The sequence below is a fragment of the Pongo pygmaeus genome, chromosome 18, assembly GCF_028885625.2.
Source record: "Pongo pygmaeus isolate AG05252 chromosome 18, NHGRI_mPonPyg2-v2.0_pri, whole genome shotgun sequence".
NCBI lineage: Eukaryota > Metazoa > Chordata > Mammalia > Primates > Hominidae > Pongo > Pongo pygmaeus.
The window spans coordinates 33127567-33149952 of record NC_072391.2 but is presented as its reverse complement, the minus strand read 5'-3'; the positions used below and the strand labels follow the sequence as shown (position 1 = coordinate 33149952).

At 49.0% G+C, this 22386-nt stretch overlaps 1 protein-coding gene across 4 annotated transcripts in view; it reads right to left on the bottom strand.

Annotated features, from left to right (window-relative positions):
- Nucleotides 1–5827: 5827 nt before the first annotated feature.
- Nucleotides 5828–22386, bottom strand: part of ITGAX (integrin subunit alpha X) — a 29926-nt gene continuing 13367 nt past the window's right edge. For 2 of the 4 annotated variants that reach the window (XM_054454358.2, XM_054454357.2), the window contains 16 exons: nt 20028–20158; nt 19745–19908; nt 19459–19613; nt 18733–18864; nt 18571–18644; nt 17864–18005; nt 14278–14394; nt 14114–14193; nt 13928–14011; nt 9174–9252; nt 8956–9063; nt 8755–8838; nt 8441–8554; nt 8196–8297; nt 7814–7924; nt 5828–6956 (listed from right to left, as the gene is read on the bottom strand). In XM_054454358.2, coding sequence (XP_054310333.1) covers nt 6879–6956; nt 7814–7924; nt 8196–8297; nt 8441–8554; nt 8755–8838; nt 8956–9063; nt 9174–9252; nt 13928–14011; nt 14114–14193; nt 14278–14394; nt 17864–18005; nt 18571–18644; nt 18733–18864; nt 19459–19613; nt 19745–19908; nt 20028–20158 — 1755 coding nt within the window. In that variant the 3' untranslated portion in view covers nt 5828–6878. The remainder of the gene's footprint in view (nt 6957–7813; nt 7925–8195; nt 8298–8440; nt 8555–8754; nt 8839–8955; nt 9064–9173; nt 9253–13927; nt 14012–14113; nt 14194–14277; nt 14395–17863; nt 18006–18570; nt 18645–18732; nt 18865–19458; nt 19614–19744; nt 19909–20027; nt 20159–22386) is intronic. The other 2 variants (XM_054454360.2, XM_054454361.2) reach the window with 2 other exon arrangements.

Below are 22386 nucleotides of genomic sequence, written 5' to 3'. Positions count from 1 at the left end.
TGTTTGTCTGTTTGTTTTCTACAGATGGAGAAAACACTATGTTGCCCAGGTTGATCTCAAACTCTTGGGCTCAAGCAATCCTCTGGCCTCCTAAAGCACTGGAATTACAGGTATGAACCACCGCACCTGGAGCCACTGCACCTGGCCTTGAAATTAATTTTTTTTTGAGACGGAGTCTCACTCTGTCGCCCAGGCTAGAGTGCAGTGGTGCGACTCACTGCAACCTCGGCCTCCCTAGTACAAGCAATTCTCCCGCCTCAGCCTCCTGAGTAGCTGGGATTACAGGTGCACGCCACCACATCTGGCTAATTTTTTTGTATTATTAGTTGATACAGGCTGGTCTCCAACTCCTGACATCAGGTGATTCACCCTCCTCAGCCTCCACACCCTCCTCACACCTGTGCTGGGATTACAGGCGTGAGCCACCACGCCCGGCCCAAAATTAATTTTTATATCATCAGGGATAATACCCTTGTCCAGAGGGCACAAATACAGATGTTGACTTCAAATTCTTGGTCATGTCACACAATATACTGTCCTGAAGATTTTCAGTAGATCCTTTTACTTATCTGTTCACACTTGTTTTGTGCGTTTCTTCATCATGCTGAATTCCTGACAGGTTTGTATAAACCATGTAGTGTGGAGACAGGTTCTCCCCTCTGAGCTGATAAAGTTTATAAAATATTCTGGACACACATTCACTCAGGCTAGAAATGAAATCATGACTAACTTGGATTCTGTATGTATGCCTCTCTTAAGAATCAGTTTGGCCACTTTGCCTCACTCACCCATGGGTGGGCTAACAGGCACAGATGAACAGGGGCCAGCAGAAAACACCCATGACCAGCAGGCACTTTGCATCCAATCTAGTTAATGTATTTCTTTTTTTCACTCAGTTCTCCTAAAACCACCAGCCCAGGCTCCTTGCTACAAAAATTGCCAGGTCATGAGAGTTAAGTCATAAAAAGCTGGATGCTCAACTTTTCTGGCTTTATAGATGTGTTTTTTGCAGACATGCAACATTAAAGACAATTTAGCTAGGCCAGGCATGGTGGCTGATGCCTGTAATCCCAGCACTTTGGGAGGCAGAAGCAGGAGGATCACTTTAGGGCAGGAGTTCAAGACCAGCCTGGGCAACACAGTGAGACACCATCTCTACAATTTTTTTTTTTTTTTTTTTTGACAGAGTCTCACTCTGTCACTCAGCCTGGAGTGCAGTGGTGCAATCTCGGCTCACTGCAGCCTCTGCCACCCGGGTTCCAGCAATTCTCCTGCCTGTAGCTGGAACTACAGGCACATGCTACCACGCCCAGCTAATTTTTGTATTTTTAGTACAGGCGGGATTTCACCATGTTGGCAAGGCTGGTCTCAAACTCCTGACCTCAGGTGATCCACCTGCCTCAGCCTCCCAAAGTACTAGGATTACAAGCACGAGCCACCGTGCCTGGCAAAATTTTTAAAAAATTAGCCAGGCATGGTGGCACACACCTTTAGTCCCAGAAGCTCAGAAGGCTGAAGCAAGAGGATTGCTTGAGCCCAGAAGATCAAGGCTGCAGTGAGCTCTGATTGTGCCACCGCACTCCAGCCTGGGCAACAGAGCAAGATTCTGTCTCAAAAAAAAATTACCATATGATTCAGCAATTCCACTTCTGGGTGTATACCCAAGAGAATTGAAAGCATGGTCTTGAAGAGATATTTGTGCACCCATTTTCATCATTCACAAGAGCCAAAAAAAGCAACCCAAATGCCCATTGATGGGCAAATGCATAAACAAAACATGGTATATACACACAATGGAATATTATTCAGCCTTCAAAAGGAGGGGAATTCTGACACATGCTACCACATGGGTGAACCTTGAGGACATTATGCTAAGCAAAATATGCCAGTCGCCAAAGACAAACACTGTATGAGTCTATTTCTATGACATGCCAAAGCAGTCAAATTCATAGAGACAGAAAGAATTGTGGTTGCCAGGAGTTAGGGAGAGGGGAGAATTGGGAGTTGTTTAATGGGTATAGGGTTTCAGTTTTACAAGATACAAAGAGCTCTTGAGATTGGCTACACTTAAAAATGGTTAAGATGGTAAATTTTATGTTATGCATATTTTATCAGTTTTTTTAAGTTCCAAGTAGCTATCTTTCTCTTTGACATTAATGTGAAAAGCAATCTCCTACTTGCCTATTTCTCCATACAACACTGAAAAGATGAGTAGGCAGTGGCCATGATTTGATCATGTTCACCATTTTCCCTCCTTTCTTAAGCACTGAGTCAAGGGTGAGAGGCATCCTGCGAACTACCGTGTGCTCTGTGAATACTGCCCTGCAAGCATCAACCTCTTTAGCCTGAGTGCACCATAAGTAGTTAGCCCATTCTACTGATGCAGGGCAGGCAAGCTCCAAAACTGGGGCTTAGCCAGGGAGGGTTCTTAGCTTTGCTCAGGAAAGAACTGAAGAGCGAGCCTGTGGTGGAAGAAAGCAGGTTTATTGAAGCAGCAGTGGTAGCAAGGTGGCTGTTCCTTGCAGAGCAGGACAACCCATAGGCAGTGAGCCCACAGTAGCAGCCAGTGGGTTGCTGGCTAACTGTACTTATACCGACTTTTAATTACATGCAAATTAAGGGGTGGGTTATTCAGAACTTTCTGGAAAAGGTGTGGGGAGTTTCCAGAACCATATGAGGTAACTTGCTGACCGTTGCTATGGTGTGTTGCCATGGCATTTGTAAACTGTCATGGCACCGGTGGGAGTGTCTTTATGCTAACAAGTGGTGAGGGTAACAAGAGTTTGCTTTCCTGGCCATCTGCTGGTTTGGGCTGTTTTTTTAGTGCATCCCGTCTTGACCAGATCATGCTCTGATTAGCTGGGTTGTGACCAGAAAACAAGTCCTGCTGATCTACCTCACTATCTCTCCCACCACTCATAGGATTAACATTAATTACAAACGAACAACAAAACCTCCTTTTCTGTTGCTAGAGGTTTCAGCAGCTGAAAAGCCCCCACATACATGCGTTGCACAAAGACGAAAGCTGATTCAGACTTTCTACGGCAGTGACTTATTCCAAGTATGAGGTGACATGCTTGCTCTCCCACACAAGCGTTAGTCACTGCTATTCTGCTGTATACCTCTGACATTACACAATGTCCAAGCTGTTCCTTCACAAAGGAATCTTGCTCACAGCATAGTCTTCAAGCATAATATTTGCCAGACACTGTAGGTAGCCTATCCAACAGCCACCAGCGCTGCCACCTTCTTGGCTGGCGGAGCTACCCCTCCTTTTTTTTTTTTTTTTTTTTTTGAGACAGCGTTCCACTCTGTCCCCCAGGCTGGAGTGCAGGGGCATGACCTCAGCTCACTATAACTTCCACCTGTCAGGTTCAAGCGATTCTCCTACCTCAGCCTCCCAAGTAGCTGGGATTACAGGCACCCGCCACCATGCCCGGCTAATTTTTGTAATTTTGGTAGAGACAGAGTTTTGTCATGTTGGTCAGACCGGTCTCAATATCCTGACCTCAGGTGATCCACCCACCTCGGCCTCCCAAAGTGCTGAGATAATAGGCATGAGTCACTGCACCTGGCTGGAGCTACCTCTTTTTATTAAGCCTGTGAAAAGCACATGCTCACCTTGTCAGCACTGCACGCAACCAAGGGGATAGAATTTGACTCAATCCTAGTCAATGGGAAAGAACTAAACCGCCCCCCACAAGGACAATCAATTGGAAGATCAGAAAGAATTTGTCAATGCTGAGACCCTGCATTAAACACTAACCTGCACCTGAAACTCTTGCAGAGTAAAGACCTTCTGTCTGCTCTTACATGCTTTTGTTTTTTTCTATTATTTGCAGTCAAAAGCAACCTTTCAATACAGGTATGAACTCTACTGCTGTTTCTACAAGCTTCTCGGAAATTATGTGACTTGTACCTACTTTTGCTACTTTAAAAAGCACCTTTGATTTATGACACTGTAGTTTTGTTGTCTCCTCTGTATTCAGTGACAACATTAATCAATTTTGAATAGGAAAGCTACATGTAGCAGTTGTTCTAAGAAATCTCTATTGCTTTACCTGAGGTGAGCAGATCATGAGGTCAGGGGTTCGAGACCAGCCTGACCAACATGGTGAAACCCCGTCTATACTAAAAATACAAAAATTAGCTGGGCATGGTGGTGCGTGCCTGTAATCCCAGCTACTCCAGAGGCTGAGGCAGGAGAATCACTTGAACTTGAACCTGGGAGGCGGAGGTTGCAGTGAGCCACGATCATGCCACTGCACTCCAGCCTGGGTGACAGAGCGAGACTCTGTCTCAAAAATAAATAAATAAATAAAAATGGGCATGGTGATGCACCCCTGTACTCCCAGCTACTTGGGAGGCCGAGGCAGGGGGACCACTTGAACCCGGAAGACAGAGGTTGCGGTGAGCCGAGATCGTGCCACTGAACTCCAGCCTGGGCAACAAAGTGAGACTGTCTCAAAAAATAATAATAATAAAATAAAATAGAAAATAACAACTTGTTGCCTGAATTTAGACAAGAGCCCACTGTAGTCCCTGGAGTCCACGTGCCACACAATTATTAAGGCTGCAACACTATTTCTGTGCAAATCACCAGTTTCAAATGTTTGAGATGTATGGGTTTCTTGCTCTTTTTCTCTAAAACCTTCCACTTAGAAGACCATAGTTGACCACCAGTGGTTCGTGAAACACATTTTGAGAAACACCACTCTAGGGTCAATTTTTTTTTTTGAGATATGATCTTGCTCTGTTGCCCAGGCTGGAGTGTGGTGGTTCAATCACAGCTCACTGTATCCTCAACCTCCCAGGCTCAAGTGATCCTCCTGCTTCAGCCTACCAAGTAGCTGGGACTACAAGCACATGCCACCATGCCTGGGTAATTTTTAAATTTTTTTGTAGAGACCAGGTTTCAATATATTTCCCAGGGTGGTCTCAAATTTCTGAGCACAAACAATCCTCCTCCCTCGGCCTCCCAAAGTGCTGGGATTACAGGCATGAAGCTGTGCCCGGCCACTAGGGCTGAATTCTTACAAAGTCTTATCATCTGACTCCCTTTCTGGGGAAACTGCATAATAATTAGTCGTCCTGGGGACTCAAAAGCTTCAAAATCCACAGGGATTTTGGACCCTCTGCTGATGTATAGGAGAGACATTTTTGACTGGAGGTAAAGGGCCACTTTCCATCTTCCCTTCAAATCACTCAACTGCCTCCCTTCTGTTTTTCTAATTGAAACATCCACACGGCCCGGGTCCCTTGCTGGTGACATCACTCTGAGGTCAGGAATGGCTTGTCCTGTGTGGCCCCCAGCTCAGTGCCAAGCACCATGATGAACTTTATGCCAGGATGGTGGCATAATAACAAGAATGACCTTATTGTGGACAGCAGCTCTCAATGTGGGACCCCAACGTGCTCTTCAATCACTCACTACATGCAGACAGTGTGCCCTTCAACACATCCTAGGACTTGTAGGAAACACTTGTGAGTATTGGTCACTCCAGAGACCTTTCCAGTTGGAAAAGTAGCTACTGGGGGTCGTCCTTTCTCTATTCTATGCCCCCTCCACCCGACAGCTCCACCAGCTTCCCATCGGCACCAGCCCTGAGAGTGCAGTCAGCAGATTAAGAGGTCAGGTTACTCCCAAGAGAGGGATATTCACAACCCTACTCTGGTTAACTTCTTGTCCTGGCCCCAGGCCTCAGGGCTGGCCAGGGTCCACCGTGGTAAAGGGACCCCATGGGTGTCATCCTTCAGGACTCACATTCACAGAAGGCTTTTTTTTTTTTAGACCTTTGACATATTTCCCAAGAGCGGTAGATGCATCTTTTTGTGCATGTTTTAATTTATTAACACAAACATTTAAAGTACACTTTTTAAAAAAATAATCATGTCGTGGCATTTCTTCAGTTACTATATTCGTAGCCGCAAAAAACAGAAGTGGTTGGGTCTCTTCTGCCCCTGGGGCTGGGTGAGCTGCAGCTGCACCGGGGCCATGTCCCTCCCTAGAGGGAGCTCCTCCCTCCCAGACAGCAATGCTGCCCAACGCGGGAGGCCAGCCGTGCAGAACCCAGCATGCAGGCATCTCACCCCCAGTTCAGCCTGGGAAATCTGAACTGAGAGCCCCACGATGAAGCCCTGAGCTGATGCTGACATGACACTAATTCACTGGAAACGAGGGTGATGGGGGCACAGAGCCTCTCATGCTGTGCGCCCTGAAGCCCACCCTCTGGGATGGAAGGGGACTTCTCATGCGAAGCTGGAGAGTTCAGACATTGTCCTGAGGGTAATGGGGAGCTGTTGAAGACAGGTGGGGATGAGCAGCGTGTTCAGAACTGTATTTTAGAAAGATCGGGCCGGGTGAGGTGGCGTGTGCCTGTAGTCCCAACTACTCAGGAGGCTGAGACAGCAGAATTACTTGAACCCAGGAGGCGGAGGTTGCAGTGAGCCGAGATCACGCCATTGCACTCCAGCCTGGGTGACAGAGTGAGACTCCGTCTCAAAAAAAAAAGAAAAGAAAAAAAAAGAAAGAAAGAAAAGAAAGATCATTCGTGCCTCATGGGGGAAGGGAGACTGAGGCCTGGGGGTATTGTCCATGTATTTCTAGGTAGAAATTGCAAGTCAAGTCCTTTGGGGAATACAGCAGGGACCCTGTCCTAAGGGTTTCCAGTTGGAACCTTGACAAGACAAAGTCCCCTTCCCAAGCAAGACGTTTTCTCCCAAAGACAGGAAGCAGGCTCATCCCAGCATCTCTCAGTGGTGCAATGGTTCCTCCCCCTCAGGCCTGACAGGTGAGGGTAAGTAAGTGGGGAAAACTCGCAGGGGAGAAGAAGTCCAAGGCAAAGAGGGGATCATTTCTCACTGGGCGGGTTGGAGATCTATGTCCCGCTTTCTGGGGCAATTTGTCCATTTGCCTCCTCCATCATTTCCTTGTACTGACGCCTGAAGAAGCCAACCTGGGAGGAGGATGAAGAAACTCAGGAAGTCCATTCAGTGGAAAAGAGGAAAAGAGATGACTGAGGGAGAGGGGTCACTATTTCTGGAATCCTTACTAGGTTCAAAGCACTGCACTAGAAACTTTACATGCATCGTGTCATCTAGATTTAGCCAAAATTCTTTTCTTTTTGAGATGGAGTCTCACTCTGTTGCCCAGGCTGGAGTGCAGTGGCGTGATCTCGGCTCACTGCAACCTCCACCTCCTGGGTTCAAGCAATTCTCCTGCCTCAGCCTCCTCAGTACCTGGGATTACAGCCACCTGCCACCATGCCCAACTAATTTTTGTATTTTTAGTAGAGACGGGATTTCACCAGGTAGGCCAGACTGGTCTCTTAACTCCTGACCTCAAGTGATCCACCTGCCTCAGTCTCCCAAACTGCTGGGATTACAGCCATGAGCCACCATGCCCAGCCTAGATTTAGCCAAAATTCTATGAACTGGGGTAGAATCACCTTCACATTGAGAAATCAAGGCCCAGAGTGGAGCAGACACTGGCCTATGGTCAAAGACAAAAAGAACTCATGGTGATGTCGACATTCAAACCCAGGTCTGTGCTTTTATATGATAATCTGCTGTCAAGGGAAACATGTAGAATGATGGAGAAGAACAGGAAAGAAAGGGAGAAAGATTAGAGGAAGCCTGGGAATCACAAAGTAGGGGGCCACTGGGGACAGGTGACATTGCAGGTGGGAGGCAGTTTCTCATATGAAGTGACCCAGTAAGAATGTGCCTCTGCCTTCAAAGTGAGCTCCTTCTTACTCTGCAAAAAGAGCGGGACCAGATGCTGGTGGTGTCAAGAGTGGCATAAAACACTCACTTTGTACAGTACCGCTGTGATGAGCGCCAGCAGCAGCAGACCTCCAATGCAGCTGCCTACGATGAGCGGGGTGGGGTTGTGGACCTTGTACTTCTCCAGCACCGTTGTCGTCTGAAGTGGAAGTGACCCTGTTAGAGCACTCCTGTCCTCCTGCTATCCCAGACTCCTCCCAGGCTCCCCAACCTTTAACTCCCTCCCCTCCTCCCCCAGGCCCTGCTCCAAGAGGTGAGACATAGCAGCACCCGTGCCCTTAGGGACAGCTGTCCTGCCCAGAGACCTTCACCCTCCTCACTCCGGGCTTGCAAACCCCCACCCAGCGCCACAGATGTAGCCCCAGGGGCCCTCTTTCCAGCCTGGTCGCTGCCCTCCACACGGTCTCCACCTGAGCTCTCATAAATGCCTCCTGTCCTGGAAGCTGGGAGTACACGGATGTGTCGAACGTAATTTCAGCCACACTCATGACTGACACCTTCTTCTGCGATGTCTGCAAAGGGGTTGGGGGAAACCTGTGGAACTGGCTCTGGGGGAGGCTCAGAGCTCCGGGGGTGCCCTGGCTTGCAGATGGGCACAGACATGCCAGGTCCCGCCTGAGTCTGGGGCAGGGGCTCTGTCATTGCGCCCACACACCTGGCGGACCCAGCCGAAGCTGAGGTTGCCCTTCAGGGTGAAATCCAGCTCCTCCTGGACACTGAAGGAGGGGACGTCACAGCGGAACCGCAGGCAGCAAGCAATGGAGCAGTCCTGGGGGCAGATAAATAGCATGGGGCTGAGAAAGATGAGTGTGAAGGTGGGAGGCAGCATTACACGGTGTGATTTGAGGGCAGCGGCCATATCTGAATGCAAGAGGGTACTTCAGCAGGATGGATGTGGAACATGAACTCCTGGGTTAAATTCCTCTGATGTGTGGCCTACAATGAAGGCCGGCCCAGAGCCCTCCTCACCAGCACGGGATTCTTCTGAATGTGCGCCAGGAAGTCAGATGCTGGGGGTGCAATTTTCTCTGAGGAGCACTGAAGGGATGGGTTCTGGGGGAAAATGCAGAGAACAAGTGTCTCAGCTGGGACATCAGGGACCCACATGGGGGACAAGGAATCCAGGTAGAAAGGGCATTCGTGGAGGAGCCACATGCAGTCCTTGGGTACCTGGGGGTGGAAGACCTCCACATCCATCCACACAGCCTCCTGGTTCAGCTCCACAGGCACCCAGAAGTTGATGCTGACAGGAAGGTCCCTCTGTCCCAGGTTATTGACCTGCACAGAGGGCACTGAGGGCAGAGCCCACGCCGAAGCCCAAATCCCTCCCCAGTCTCCGGCTCCCAGCCTCCCACCCCAGCCCAGGCTCCTGCGTCTCCACCACCTGCCTGGTATCTGTGCATGGCCACATGGCTTTCCTTCTCCTCAGAGTCTGAGAAGTTGAGGTACTTGGTGAATTGTTCGTGGCTGGAGAGAAAAGAGGCATAAGTGGATGTGAACTACCACGGGGCATCTGCAGAAGGCATTGGCTAAAGCATGAGAGGACAGGTGGTCGGTGGGGCCTTGGCGTGTCCCGGAATGAGGGCTGTGGCTGAGTTAGGTTATAAGAGAGTTTAGAGGCCAGGCGCGGTGGCTCATGCCTGTAATCCCAGCACTTTGAGGTACTGAGATGGGCAGATCACCTGAGATCAGGAGTTCGAGATCACCCTGGCCAACATGGTGAAACCCTGTCTCTACTAAAAATACAAAAATCAGCCAGGCATAGTGGTGTGCACCTGTAATCCCAGCTACTCGGGAGGCTGAGACAGGAGAATTGTTTGAGCCCAGGAGACAGAGGTTGCAGTGAGCCGAGATCACGCCACTGAATGACAGAGCAAGACTCTCTCTCTCTCCAAAAAAAAAGAGAGAGAGAGTTTAGAGGCCAGGCACAGTGCTCACGCCTATAATCCCAGCACTTTGACAGGCTGAGACAGGCAGATCACCTGATATCAGGAGCTCAAGACCAGCCTGGCCAACATGGAGAAACACCGTCTCTACTAAAAATACAAAAATTAGCCAGGTGTGGTGGCAGGTGCCTGTAATCCCAGCTACTTGGGAGGCTGAGGCACGAGAATTGCTTGGAGCCAGGAGGCGGAGGTTGCAGTGAGCAGAGATGGTGCCACTGTACTCCAGCCTGGGCAACACAGTGAGACTTGGTCTCAAAAAAAAAAAAAAAGAGAGAGTCTAGAAAAGCAGGGCTGGGCTTCAAACAAGTGCTAATTGGCTGAGTGCAGTGGCTCACACCTGCAATCCCAGCACTTTGGGAGGTTGACGTGGGAGAATCACTTGAGGCCAGGGTTCAAGATCAGCCTGGGCGACATAGCAAGACCCCATCTCTCCAAAACAATTTTTTAAATTAGCCAGGCATGGTGGCACACATCTGTAGTCTCAACTACTTGGGAGACTGAGGTGGGAGGCTCGCTTGAGCCCAAGAGGAGTTCAAGGCTGCTGTGAGCTGTGATCACACCACTGCACTCCAGGCTGGGCAACAGAGCAAGACCTGGGCTTTAAAAAAAAATGAATGCAAAAAGCTCGTAGCTGCCTGCAGAGGAGGCTGCCAGTGGGGCCGGATAGTCGGTGCAATGAACGGAGCAGAGCACTCTGCCACTGACTACAGGAGAGCAGGGGCCAGGGCCTGCCCCTCCGCTTTCCTTCCATCCCTTTGTGGGGATGTAGGATGCCAGGGTTCTGTGGGACACAGCACAGGGTTGGGGTGGCCCAGGCTGACACTGTTGACCAAATGCTACTGAGCATTGCCCCTTCCCAGTCCCCCACATACCTCCCCGGGGGCCCTTTTTTCCCATTTCCTTGGCTTTTCCGGGCCTGGGGCTTGGAGGTGAGGGAGGGCCCACAGAAGACTCTTCATGAGGTCTCGTTTAACACCTCCTGAGCCCTTTTTGGGTACAAGCCTGGAGACCTGGTGGGCAGCTGGGACCATCACACGGGTGGCCAGTCTCACCACTGCCTCACTGCTTCACTCTTCCGGCACCTGTCCTCTAGCTGGCATAGTCCAAATGCCAGCCTACCACGCCTACTCTGAAGCCTCATTCCTCCTCTGCCAATTTTTTGTAGAGCTAGGGTCTCACTACATTGCCCAGGCTGATCTTGAACTCCTGGCCTCAAGCGATCCTTCCACCTTGGCCTCCCCCAAAAATGCCCCAACCTGGCACTCCCTGTGCCCTAACCCACAGAGTCACATCTGCCGTGTGTGGCCAAGCTGTGGACCACACATGCCTAGAGGAGGTGAGCCCTGCCTGTGGGTCCCCTGCCAAGGGGTATGACAGCCTGGGGGAAACCCCAGCACACGAGCTCAGAGCGTGCACCTGGCTGGGAGCCTCCACGCATGCAGGTGCAGGTAAGAGTGGGAAACACCAGGCACAGGAGAACATCCAGCAAGGCACACCCCACAAGGGCGAGGGTTCATGTCTGGTTTTGATCACACATAATGGGGGCTCAGTAAATCTTTGATGAATGTCAAATGAATGTATGGAAAATAACCACAGCACCCTGCCTGGCACACAGCAAATTCGAGGAAGGCACTGGCTGAAGGAAGGTGTCTGCTGAAACACCTGACCTTTTAGTTTCAAACACCTTATCTCACCCTCTCTGGCAGCGTTTCAAGGCCTTTTTTTTTTTTTTTTTTCTTTTTGAGGTGGAGTTTTGCTCTTGTTGCCCAGGCTGGAGTGCAATGGTGCAATCTCGGCTCACTGCAACCTCCACCTCCCAGGTTCAAGTGATTCTCATGCCTCAGCCTCCCAAGTAGCTGGGATTACAAGCGCCTGCCACCACGCCCAGCTAATTTTTGTGTTTTCAGTAGAGATGGGGTTTCTCCATGTTGGCCATGGCCAGGCTGGTCTCAAACTCCTGACCTCAGGTGATCCACCTGCCTCAGCCTCCCAAAGTGCTGGGATTACAGGCATGAACCACCGCACCCAGCCAGCCCTATATTTTTATCCAGCTTCTCCCTGATATATAGCCTCTGTGGCAGGCAGGTCATCTGTCCCTATCCTTCCCCAAGGTTACTGGGAAGAGGAAGAGGGGCTTCTAAAAGTCCTGCAGTGTACAAGTGTATTCCCAAGACAAGAAGAAATGTCCTGTCCAGATGCCAAGGGCCCCTCGATGCTGTGGACCCTTCCGTGTTAACTGAGGCCTCTCCTTACAAGGGGTCCTAGCCCCATCTCGGAAACCCACATCCCCTGCGCCCCTGTAATACAGAACCACAGTGGCCCTAGATGGAATTCGGGCTTGGACACTGTTCCCCAGTGAGGCTTAGAAGAAGATCAAAGGTAGGGAGATGTCTCGTATCTCCTGGGGAAGCCAAGAGAATCTTGGTGCTTTTGACAAAGGCTTCAGTAACCTCTATTAAAACTGGGATATAATGATAATAACATCACAATTATTATTATCATAACTAGCCCACAATAAACAGTTGTTGACAGCCAGACATGATAGTTCATGCCCATAATCCCAGCACCTTGGGAGGCCGAGGTGGGTGGATCACTTGAGGTCAGGAGTTCAAAACCAGCCTGGCCAACATGATGAAACCCTGTCTCCACTAAAAATACAAAAATTAGCTGAGCGTGGTGGTGCATGCCTGTAACCCCAGCTACTCCAGCGCTGGCGCAGAAGAATCACTTGAACTTGACCTTGGGAGGCAGAGGTTGCAGTGAGCCAAGATCACGCCACTGCACTCCAGCCTGGGCAACAGAGCGAGACTCCATCTCAAAAAAAAAAAAAAAAAAATGGGCAAAGGATACCAACAGACACTTCTCAAAATAATATATATGGTGTTTCAGTAATAAAACATTAACAAAAAAGTAAAATAAAAAGAATATTATACGAGTGGCCAAAAAATGTATGAAAAAAATGCTCAGCATTACTAGTCATCAGAGAAATGCAAATCAAAACCAAAATGAGAAGCCATCTTACCAGTCAGAGTGAATATTATTAAAAAGTAAAAAACAGCAGATGCTGATGAGGCTGCAGAGAAAAAGGAACCCTTACACACTGTTGTTGGGGAAGTAAATTAGTTCAGCTACTGTGGAAAGTAGTTTGGACATTTCTCAGCAAACTTAAACACAGAGCTACCATTTGAGCAAGCAATCTCATTAATGGATATATCCCCCCTTTCCCAAAAATAAATCATTCTACCAAAGAGAGACATGCACTCATATGTTCATTGCTGTGCTATTCACAATAGCAAAGACATGGAATCAACCTAGATGTCCATCCGTGGGATAAGGAAAATGTACATATACATGGTGCATACACACCACAGAATACTATGCAGCCATGAAGAGAATGAAATCATGTCCTCTGCAGTAACATGGATAGAGCTGGAGTATAATCCTAAGCAAATTAGCACAGGAACAGAAAATCAAATACCACATGTTCTCACTTACATGTGGGAGGTAAGCACTGAGCAAACATGGACACAAAGATGGAAACAATAGACACTGTGGATCACTGCAGGGTGCAGGGAGGGGCATGGGTTGAAAAATTACCTATTGGGTTCTGCGTTCACTACCAGAGTGGTGGGATTTGTACCCAAAACCTCAGCATCATGCAATATTCCCATGTAACAAATCTGTACAGGTACACCCCAATCTAACATCAAAGTTGAAGTAAAAATTTAGAAAATAGGCCCTGCATGGTGGCTCATGCCTGTAATCCCATCACTTTGGGAGGCCGAGGCGGGTGGATCACCTGAGGTCAGGAGTTGGAGACTAAAAATACAAAAATTAACCAGGTGTGGTGGCGCACACCTGTAATCCCAGCTACTCAGGAGGCTGAGGCAGGAGAATCACTTGAACCCGGGAGGTGGAGGTTGCAGTGAGCCAAGATCATGCCATTGCACTCCAGCCTGGGCAACGAGAGAAAACTCTGTCTCAAAAAACAATCATAACAATAAAAATTGAGTCAAAGATAAAAGGAAACAAAAACCAAAACAAAACAAATGTGTTGACTGGTAAGTGCTGCTGGCAGTATTATCTACCACACAAAACTTAACACATCTCATGTTCAGCTGCTGCAGGGGGCAAGATCCACCCCCATCAGGGTCAGAGAGAAGAACCCTTTTTCCTGTGGTGGGGTACCTGCTGACCTGCTAGCCACAGTGTAGACGGCGTACTTCACCGGGAGCTCCAGCTGGAAGGTGGTCTTGTTGGTCCTGGGAGTGTTGTTCTCACTGGAGAAAGAGGAGAGACCCAGTTGCCAAAGGCCCCAAAGGAGGAGAATGGGATGTGAGGCTGGAGATGAGGGGCACTGCCCCTGGCCTGGCCCAGCTCACCTGCTCACATTGGCTGTCAGAAGCAGCCGGTCTCCCAGGACAGCCTTGGGGGAGACGTCAAAGGTAGCCAAGAAGGTGATCTGAAGAAAAAGAACTGAGAGGTCACAGAGCAGTAAAGACAGGGTGGGGCAGGGGAGCAGTGAGGGGACAGAAGCCAGGCTGACCTGGGTGCCGCCACGGAAGATGAGGTGGTTGATTCTGCAGCTGGTGCTCCAGGTGCCCTGGCTCCCAGCTGGGGCGCTGTCACATGTCAGGCGCAGGGAACGCATCTGCCCTTGTTTCTAGGCATGAGAAAAAGTAGAGGAGTATTAGTTGAAATTGAAAGCAATGGCAAAAACCGCAATTACTTTTGCACCAACCTAATATAACAGCATTCCAAAGACACGCCACGAAGTAGTGATGAAGCTTCCTGGAGCCCACCTTAAGCTTATGTTTTTGTTTGTTTGTTTGTTTTTTGAGACCAGGTCTCACTCTGTCACCCAGGCTAGAAAGCAGTGATGCAATCACAGCTCACTGCAGCCTCAAACTCTGGCCTCAAGCCATCCTCTTGCCTCAGCCTCCTGAGTAGCTAGGACTACAGGCACACACCACCACCATGCCTGGCTAATTTAAAAAAAAATTTTTTTATAGATGGGATCTCACTATATTGCCCAGGCTGGTCTTGAACTCCTGACCTCAAGCAATCTTCCCATCTTGGCCCCCCAAAACACTAGGATTACAGGTATGAGCCACGATGTCCAGCCAAGGTTATGTTTTTAAAAGCTCCCCCATAGCTATCTGGTCAAACTTTCTTCCAAAGTAGAAATCTCAAACGTATTAAAATGTTCACCTTTTTATTGTTATTTTAAAGGCCTCTTATTATGGAAATTTTGAAACAATAGGGAGACTGGAAAATCAACCCCATAAAACCATCACTCATTTTAAGTAACCAACATTTTTCTACTCTTGTTTCTACTATGTTCTCTTTCTGAACACTTTAAAGCACATTCCAAACACCATATTGTTTCATCTAGAAATACTTCAGTGTATACCACCAACAGATAAGGGTATTTTAAATGTAACCACAAGATCCAACAAATCACAGCCAACAAAATTAACAATTACTCCCTAATATACCAACATACTGGTCATGTTCTATTTTCTTAGATTGTCTCCAAAAATGTTATTTTACAGCTCATTTGTTAAAATCAATATTCAGCAAAGGTCCACACATTACATTTGGTTGATATGTCTAGGAGCACTTTCATTGACAGTGATCACCCCTCACATGCAAGAGATGACCTTTCCTGCTGTGTTCTTTTATACATTAATCAAAATGCACTTCCGTTGGGAATATTAGACTACGAGAGACAGCAGAAATAACAACCAAACATCATGTGTGGACCTAGTTCGAATTTTCGTTCAAATAGACCAGAAGTAAAAAGATATTTTTGAGACAGTTACGGAATTTTGACTATGATCTTAATACCAAGGAATCACTTATTTCATTGGGTGTGATAATGGTGTTGAGGTCATATAAGAGGTCCTCATTGTTCAGAACTACAGAGTGTGTCTTTGTCTGTTCCCTGCTGCTATAACAGATTACCACAAACTAGGTAATGTATTAATAGAAGCTTTGTGGTTCTGGAGGCTGGGAAGTCCAAGAACATGGCACCAGCATCTGGTGAGGGCCTTTGTGCTGCATGTGCAAGACAGCACATGTGAGAGTGAGAGGGAAAGGGGGCCAAACTCATCCTTTAATTAGAAACCCACTCCTGGGCTAGGCTCCGTGGCTCACACCTGTAATCCTAGTACTTTGGGAGGCCGAGGTGGGTAGATTACTTGAGGTCAGGAGTTCAAGACCAGACTGTCCAACATGGTGAAACCCCATCTCTACTAAAAATGCAAAACTTAGCTGGGTGTGGTTGTGGGCACCTGTAATCCCAGCTACTCAGGAGGCTGAGACACAAGAATTGCTTGAACTCGGGAGGCAGAGGCTGCAGTGAGCCAAGATCATGCCACTGCACCCCAGCCTGGGCAACAGAGCAAGACCCTCTCAAGGAAAGAAAGAAAAGAAAAGAAATGGAAAGAAAGAAAGAAGGAAGGAAGGAAGGAGAAAGAAAGAAAGGGAAGGAAGGAAGGAAGGAAAGAAAGAGAGAAAGAAGGAAGGAAGGAAAGAAAGAAAGAGAGAAAGAAGGAAGGAAGGAAGGAAACCCACTCCTGAAATAACTAAGCTACTCTTGAAATAATAGTATTCATCCATTCATGAGGGCACAGCCCTCATAACCTAATCACCTTTTAAAGGTTTCACCTTTCAACACTGTTGCATTGGGGATTAAGCGTCCAACACACGAACTTTGGGTGATGCATTCAAACCATAGCAGAGTGAATAAGGAGGAGTACAATGACCCCCATGTCTAAGATTTGTTTTAAAATACTTTAGCAGGTCAGGCACAGTGGCTCATGTCTGTAACTCCAACACTTTGGGAGGCTAAGATGGGAGGACCGCTTGAACCCAGGAGTTAAAGACCAGCTTGGGCAGCATGGTAAGACCCCAACTCTACAAAAAAATTAAAAAATTAGCCAGGTGTGGTGGTGTGTGCATGTGGTTCTAGCTACTCAGGAGGCTGAGATGGGAGGATTGCTTGAGCCCAGGAGGTCGAGGCTACCGTGAGCTGCAATTGTGCCACTGCACTCCAGCCTGTGTGACAGAGCGAAACCCTGTCTCAAAAATAAAGAAAGAAAGAAAATACCTTAGCAAAGGGGAACAATTGATGAAACAAATGTGGCAAAATGTTGCTAATTGTTGAATCTAGGTGACAAGTTTTGGGGAGGTTTGTTGAACTACTTTCCACTTTTGTAAATGTTTTAAATTTTTCATAATAACTTTTTTTTTTTGAGACAGAGTCTTGCTCTGTTGTCCAGGCCGGAGTGCAGTGGCACAATCTCGGCTCGCTGCAACCTCCGTCTTCCGGCCTCCCCAGTAGCTGGGATCACAGGCACCCGCCACCACACCCAGCTAATTTTTGTATTTTTCGTAGAGATGGGGTTTCACCATGTTGGCCAGGCTGGTCTCAAACTCCTGACCTCAGGTGATCCGCCTGCCTCAGCCTCCCAAAGTCCTGGGATTACAGGCGTGAGCCACCACTCCCAGCCATAACAACATTTTTGTTTAAAAAATCTGGTTCTCTTTGACTCCCTGTGATCCTAGTTCTGCATTCTAAAGCAGAGACTGGCAAACAACAGCCACTACCTATTTTTATAAAGTTTTACTGCATCGCAGGTATATTCGTTCATAAACTCATTCATGTCAATGGCTGCTTTCATTCCACAACACCAGAGGTTAGCAGCTGTGACACAGACCACATGGACCACGAAGCTGAAATATTTACTATCTAGCCCTTTATAGAAAAGGGTTGCCAAGCCTTAATGTAGAGTGACCAATAAATTCAACCCCTTGCTTCTACAGAACAGTGTTTTAAAATATTTGAAGGCTGAGATATGTTTTCATTTAAAAGAGGAATATTGATATAATATGGAATAGAAAGAAATTTGGGCAGGTTCCCCTCTGTCTCCACATTAGTGGCCTCTCAGGAAATCATTCCTGATAGTCGGTGTCCTTAAACTGCGATGCCCAAAGTTGAAGACCACACGAGCAGAGGCGTGCCCCAGATGGCACTACCACCTCCAGGCCCAGCCCAGGTTCTGAACCGCACAGGAATCTACACTAACGCCCAGCCCAGCCTCCTCCTCCTTCCCCAGAGGGAGCACCTGGCCCTCTGCCACGGAGCGGTAGGACAGTCCTGCCGGGTGGGAGAAGGTGATGGTGGTTCCGTAGGAGTCTTCCCCGTCATTCCACACCATCACTTCTGCATTTAGCTCCAGGTTACTCCCCACCAGCAGGGTCTTCAAGCTGGGTATCAGGGGAGGGGAAGGAGAAGATGATTCTGTGACTGAGGCTAGAAATGGTCTGGGATAAAATAGAGTGGGTGGGGATGTGGGAGATAGACAGGGGACAGGACACCTGGGTTCTTCTTCTTTTTTTTTTTTTTTTAAGAGGCAGAGTCCTGCTCTTTCACCCAGGCTGGAGTGCGGTGGTGTGATCATGGCTCACTGCAGCCTCTAACTCCAGAGCTCAAGCAATCCTTAAGCTTCAGCCTCCCAAGTAGCTGGGACTATAGGCATGCTCTACCACACTCAAGTGATTTTTTGTTGTTGTTGTTTTGTTTTGTTTTGTTTTTGTGGAAATGGGATCTCACTCTGTTGCCCAGGCTGATCCCTAACTCCTGGCCTCAAAAGATCCTCCCATCTCGGCCTCCCAAAGTGCTGGGATTACAGGCGTAAGCCACCGTGCCCAGCCAAGACACCTGGGTTTTGAGTATAGGATGAGACAATGTTAGGGAGAGCCAGAGACAGGAGTCCCAGATTCCAGGAAGGAGGCTGGGGCAGTAGGGCAGGTCTAAGGTGGGGGCGCTCACCCTGGGAAGCTGAAGGAGATGCCGAGATTGTCCTGGCAGATATGGTCGGCTCCACAGTTCTTCTCAAAGGGTAGCTGCGTGGGAAGGCAACGGGGGGTTTTCTCCGAGACCCAGGCCCCACGCTGTGCGCCCTCTCTGGGAGACCCCAGCGCCAGGACTCACGGAGGCCGTGAAGTATCTCTGAGCATCGGCGGCCAGCATAGGCCGCAGGTTTCTGAAGGCAGGGAGGGGCTTGCCCACCAGCGTGAAGTTCAGACGCAAGGTGATGGGGGTCACAGAGTCCTCCACGCAGGTCTGGGGGACGGGCGTTGGGGAGAGCGGAGGGTAAGGGGAGCACTATGCAGAGCTGCGCTCGGCCCCATCCGCAGTTCTTATCCTGCCACTGCCCAGCTCCCACGCGGCTTCCGCTTCCTTCAGGGCCTGCTCAGCGTCACCGCCTTCAGGAGGCCTCCCTGACACCCTCTCTGTTCTCTCCCCTGGTTTGTCTTTGGTTTTTTCCTCCTCCCCCCAGACCTCCCGATCAGCAATGACTGTTTTGGCCACCGCTATGCCCCTGGCCCCCAGGAGAGGGCCTGTCTCCCAGGAGCAGCTAGATAAACGCGTGTCCAGTGAATGCCTGAAAAAAAGCCCAGCCGGAAGCCCCAGAGCTCTCTCAGGCTGCCCAATTCTCTTTCCTGAAATCCAACCATGTGGCCCCTGGCAATTGCTGCCGATCTCATCACTCGTTTGCTCGCTCACTCACTGGCTAACGTGCAGTAAGCACGTCCTGCATGGCTGGTCCTGTGCTGGGCTGAGCCACAGGGAGGCCGGAACACAGCCTGTTCTCTCCCTGCCCTGCCTTCTGCCAGCCCCAGCGCGGCCGCCACCCACGTTCATGCCGAGACGCACCGGGAGCAGCAGGTTGAAGTTTTCACAGTGTGCCTCCAGCCCGAGGACTCGGACTCGGCTCAGACTCCGGTTCTTTGTTTCCTGGAAGTTGGCACGGGGACTCAGGCGGCCAGGGTCGAGGGCCAGGTCCAAGGTCACAGAGCTTTTGAGGTCACCTGTAGGCGGTCGCAGGGATGGCGTTGAGACAGGAACTCCTTGGGTGGACAACGGCAGGGTGGGAGACAGGGGCCTGGGATGGGGGACTCCAGAGGTCAGGGTGTCCTGGGTTGGAGGGGAGGGGACTCACGGCTCCCAAGCAGGTTCTTGGAACGTTTGTCAATGTAAAGGCAGATGCTGGACTGTCCCAGGGTCTGCTCAGAGACCACCTGCTCCCGACACTCAAACGCAGACCTGGGGATCTCCGCAGGTATGAACTGCATGCTCACCCCCACCCAGAGCACAGGTCTGGTCCTGCGGGCAGAGCACCAAGCTGAGGACAGGCCATCGGCTCCTGGGAGCACCACATGGGGTGGGCACCCCCATCTGGACCTAGGACCACCTGGGGAGCCTCTGAGAAAGGCTGCTCTCACCTGAGCAGGAGCACCTGGCCTCGGGCCCCCACGGCCAGGTCCACCAGTCCATCCTGGGTGAGGTCTTGACCCCCGCTCAGCGCCTGCCCAAAATACTGCAGCCTGGAGGAGAGCTGGGAGCCGGCGATCCTCTGGCCAGAGGAGAGAAGGGTGAATCAAGATGGAAAGTGGGGGAAGAAGTTGGAAATAAGTAACAAGGGGAATATGGAGGTAGGACCGTCGGAAAGGGAGAGAAGGGGTGAGTTGTGAACAGATGTCACCAAGAAGAACCTGAAAAGAGGAGGTAGGAGTTGGGAGATGATTGCTAAGAAACAGATGTAAGAGTGGAGATTGGAAGGGTTTCCTGGTGACCCAAGTGTCATTCATTCGATCAGTCTCTAGTTCCAATTCTGACTCCTCCACGTATGAGCCACCAGGCCATGGGCAAGGACTCAATCTGTCTGTGCCTCCATATCCTCATCTTTCACATAATGATACTATTAGCTCAGAGTTTAGTCGTGTGCAGTAGAGGAATTCCTATGGTTCTTAGAACAGCACCCAGAATACAGCCAGCAGTCAATAATATATCACAATGAGTATTAAGGCTGAAAGGGACCTCAGAGTTCGTCCAAGCTCACCTCCCTCGTTGCAAAGATGCAGGAGAGAGGTTGGGGACAGTGTTAACCCCATGTAGCCTTTAAGAGGCCGACTCTAGACCTAACACCAGACCGTCCGACCCCAGGCCCAAGTCCCCTTTTTGTTTCTTGCTGTTACTCTGTCTCATCAAAGGACAAGAAAAAGCTGGGGTGGGGTAGGGAGTGGTCGCACCCACACCCAGATCCACCCTCCTGGGCACTGCCTCCCCTGTAGAACCTATCACCTTCATTTCCAGTGCTCATGTTATGCCCAATCCCTGGAAGAATGTGCCCTTTAAATCTCTGTGCACCCTGGAACTAGCAGACATTAAAAGTAATAATAATGGCCCGACGCGGTGGCTCACACCTGTAATCCCAACACTTTGGGAGGCCGAGGCGGGTGGGTCATCTGAGGTCAGGAGTTGCAGACCAGCCTGGCCAACATGGTGAAACCCCGTTTCTACTAAATATACAAAAATTAGCTGGGCATGATGGCACACACCTGCAATCCAAGCTGCTCAGGAGGCTGAGGCAGGAGAATCGCTTGAACCCGGGAGGCGGAGGTTGCAGTGAGCGGAGATTGCACCACTGCACTCCAGTCTGGGTGACAGAGCAAGACTCTGTCTCAAAAAAAAATAGTAATAATAATAATAATAATAATAATAATGGGCAGGGCACACTGGCTTGTGCCTGTGGTCCCAGCTACTCAGGAGGCTTTGGCAGGAGGATCTCTTGAGTCCAGGAGTTCCAGGCTGCAGTCAGCTATGATTGTGCCACTGCACCCCAGCCTGAGTGACCTGATGAGATTCTGTCTCTAAAAAATAAAAATTAAAAAAAGAAAAAGAAAAGAAAAAAGGAATAATAACAAAATAAAAAGAGAAATTTACCAATTACTGAAGGAGTCTAGAAAGGCTAGATGTACCCCCTTTAAATCTAAAATAAAAGTTCAAAAATAAAAATAAAATATTTGATTGGTAAAAAATGCTAACAATCGTTTAAGCCTTTAGCAAGGCATAATCTTTTTGCTGGTGGAGGGTCTTGCCTGATGGTGACACGGCTGACTGATCACAGTGGCAACTGCTGGAGGTTGGGGTGGCTATGGCAATTTCCTAAAATAAGACAGTGAGGAAGTTTGCTGCCTGGATGGACTCTTCCTTTCATGAAATTTCTCTGGAGTATGCGATGCTGGTTGATAACATTTTGCCCACAGTAGGCTTCTTTGAAAGTTGGAGTCAATCCTCTCAAATTATATGCTGATTTATCAACTACGTTTACATAATATTCTTTTTTTTTTTTTTTTTTTTTTTTGAGACACACTTTCACTCTGTCACCCAGGCTAGAGTGCAGTGGTGTGATCTCGGCTCACTGCAACCTTTGCCTCCCGGGTTCAAGTGATTCTCCTGCCTCAGCCTCCTGAGTAGCTGGGATTACAGACATCCGCCACCACACCCAGCTAATTTTTTTAGTAGAGATGAGGTTTCCCTATGTAGGCCAGGCTGGTCTCGAACTCCTGACCTCAGGTGGTCTTCCCACCTCAGCCTCCCAAAGTGCTGGGATTATGTAATATTCTTAATCTTGTGTTGTCATTTCAACAATATTTATATCATCTTCACCAGGAATAGATTCTATCTGAAAAAAAAAAAAAAAAAAAACACTTTCTTTCCTCATCCGTAAGAAGCAGGTCCTCATCTGTGCAAGTTTCATCATGAGATCGCAGCAATTCAGGCTCCACTTCTAATTCTGGT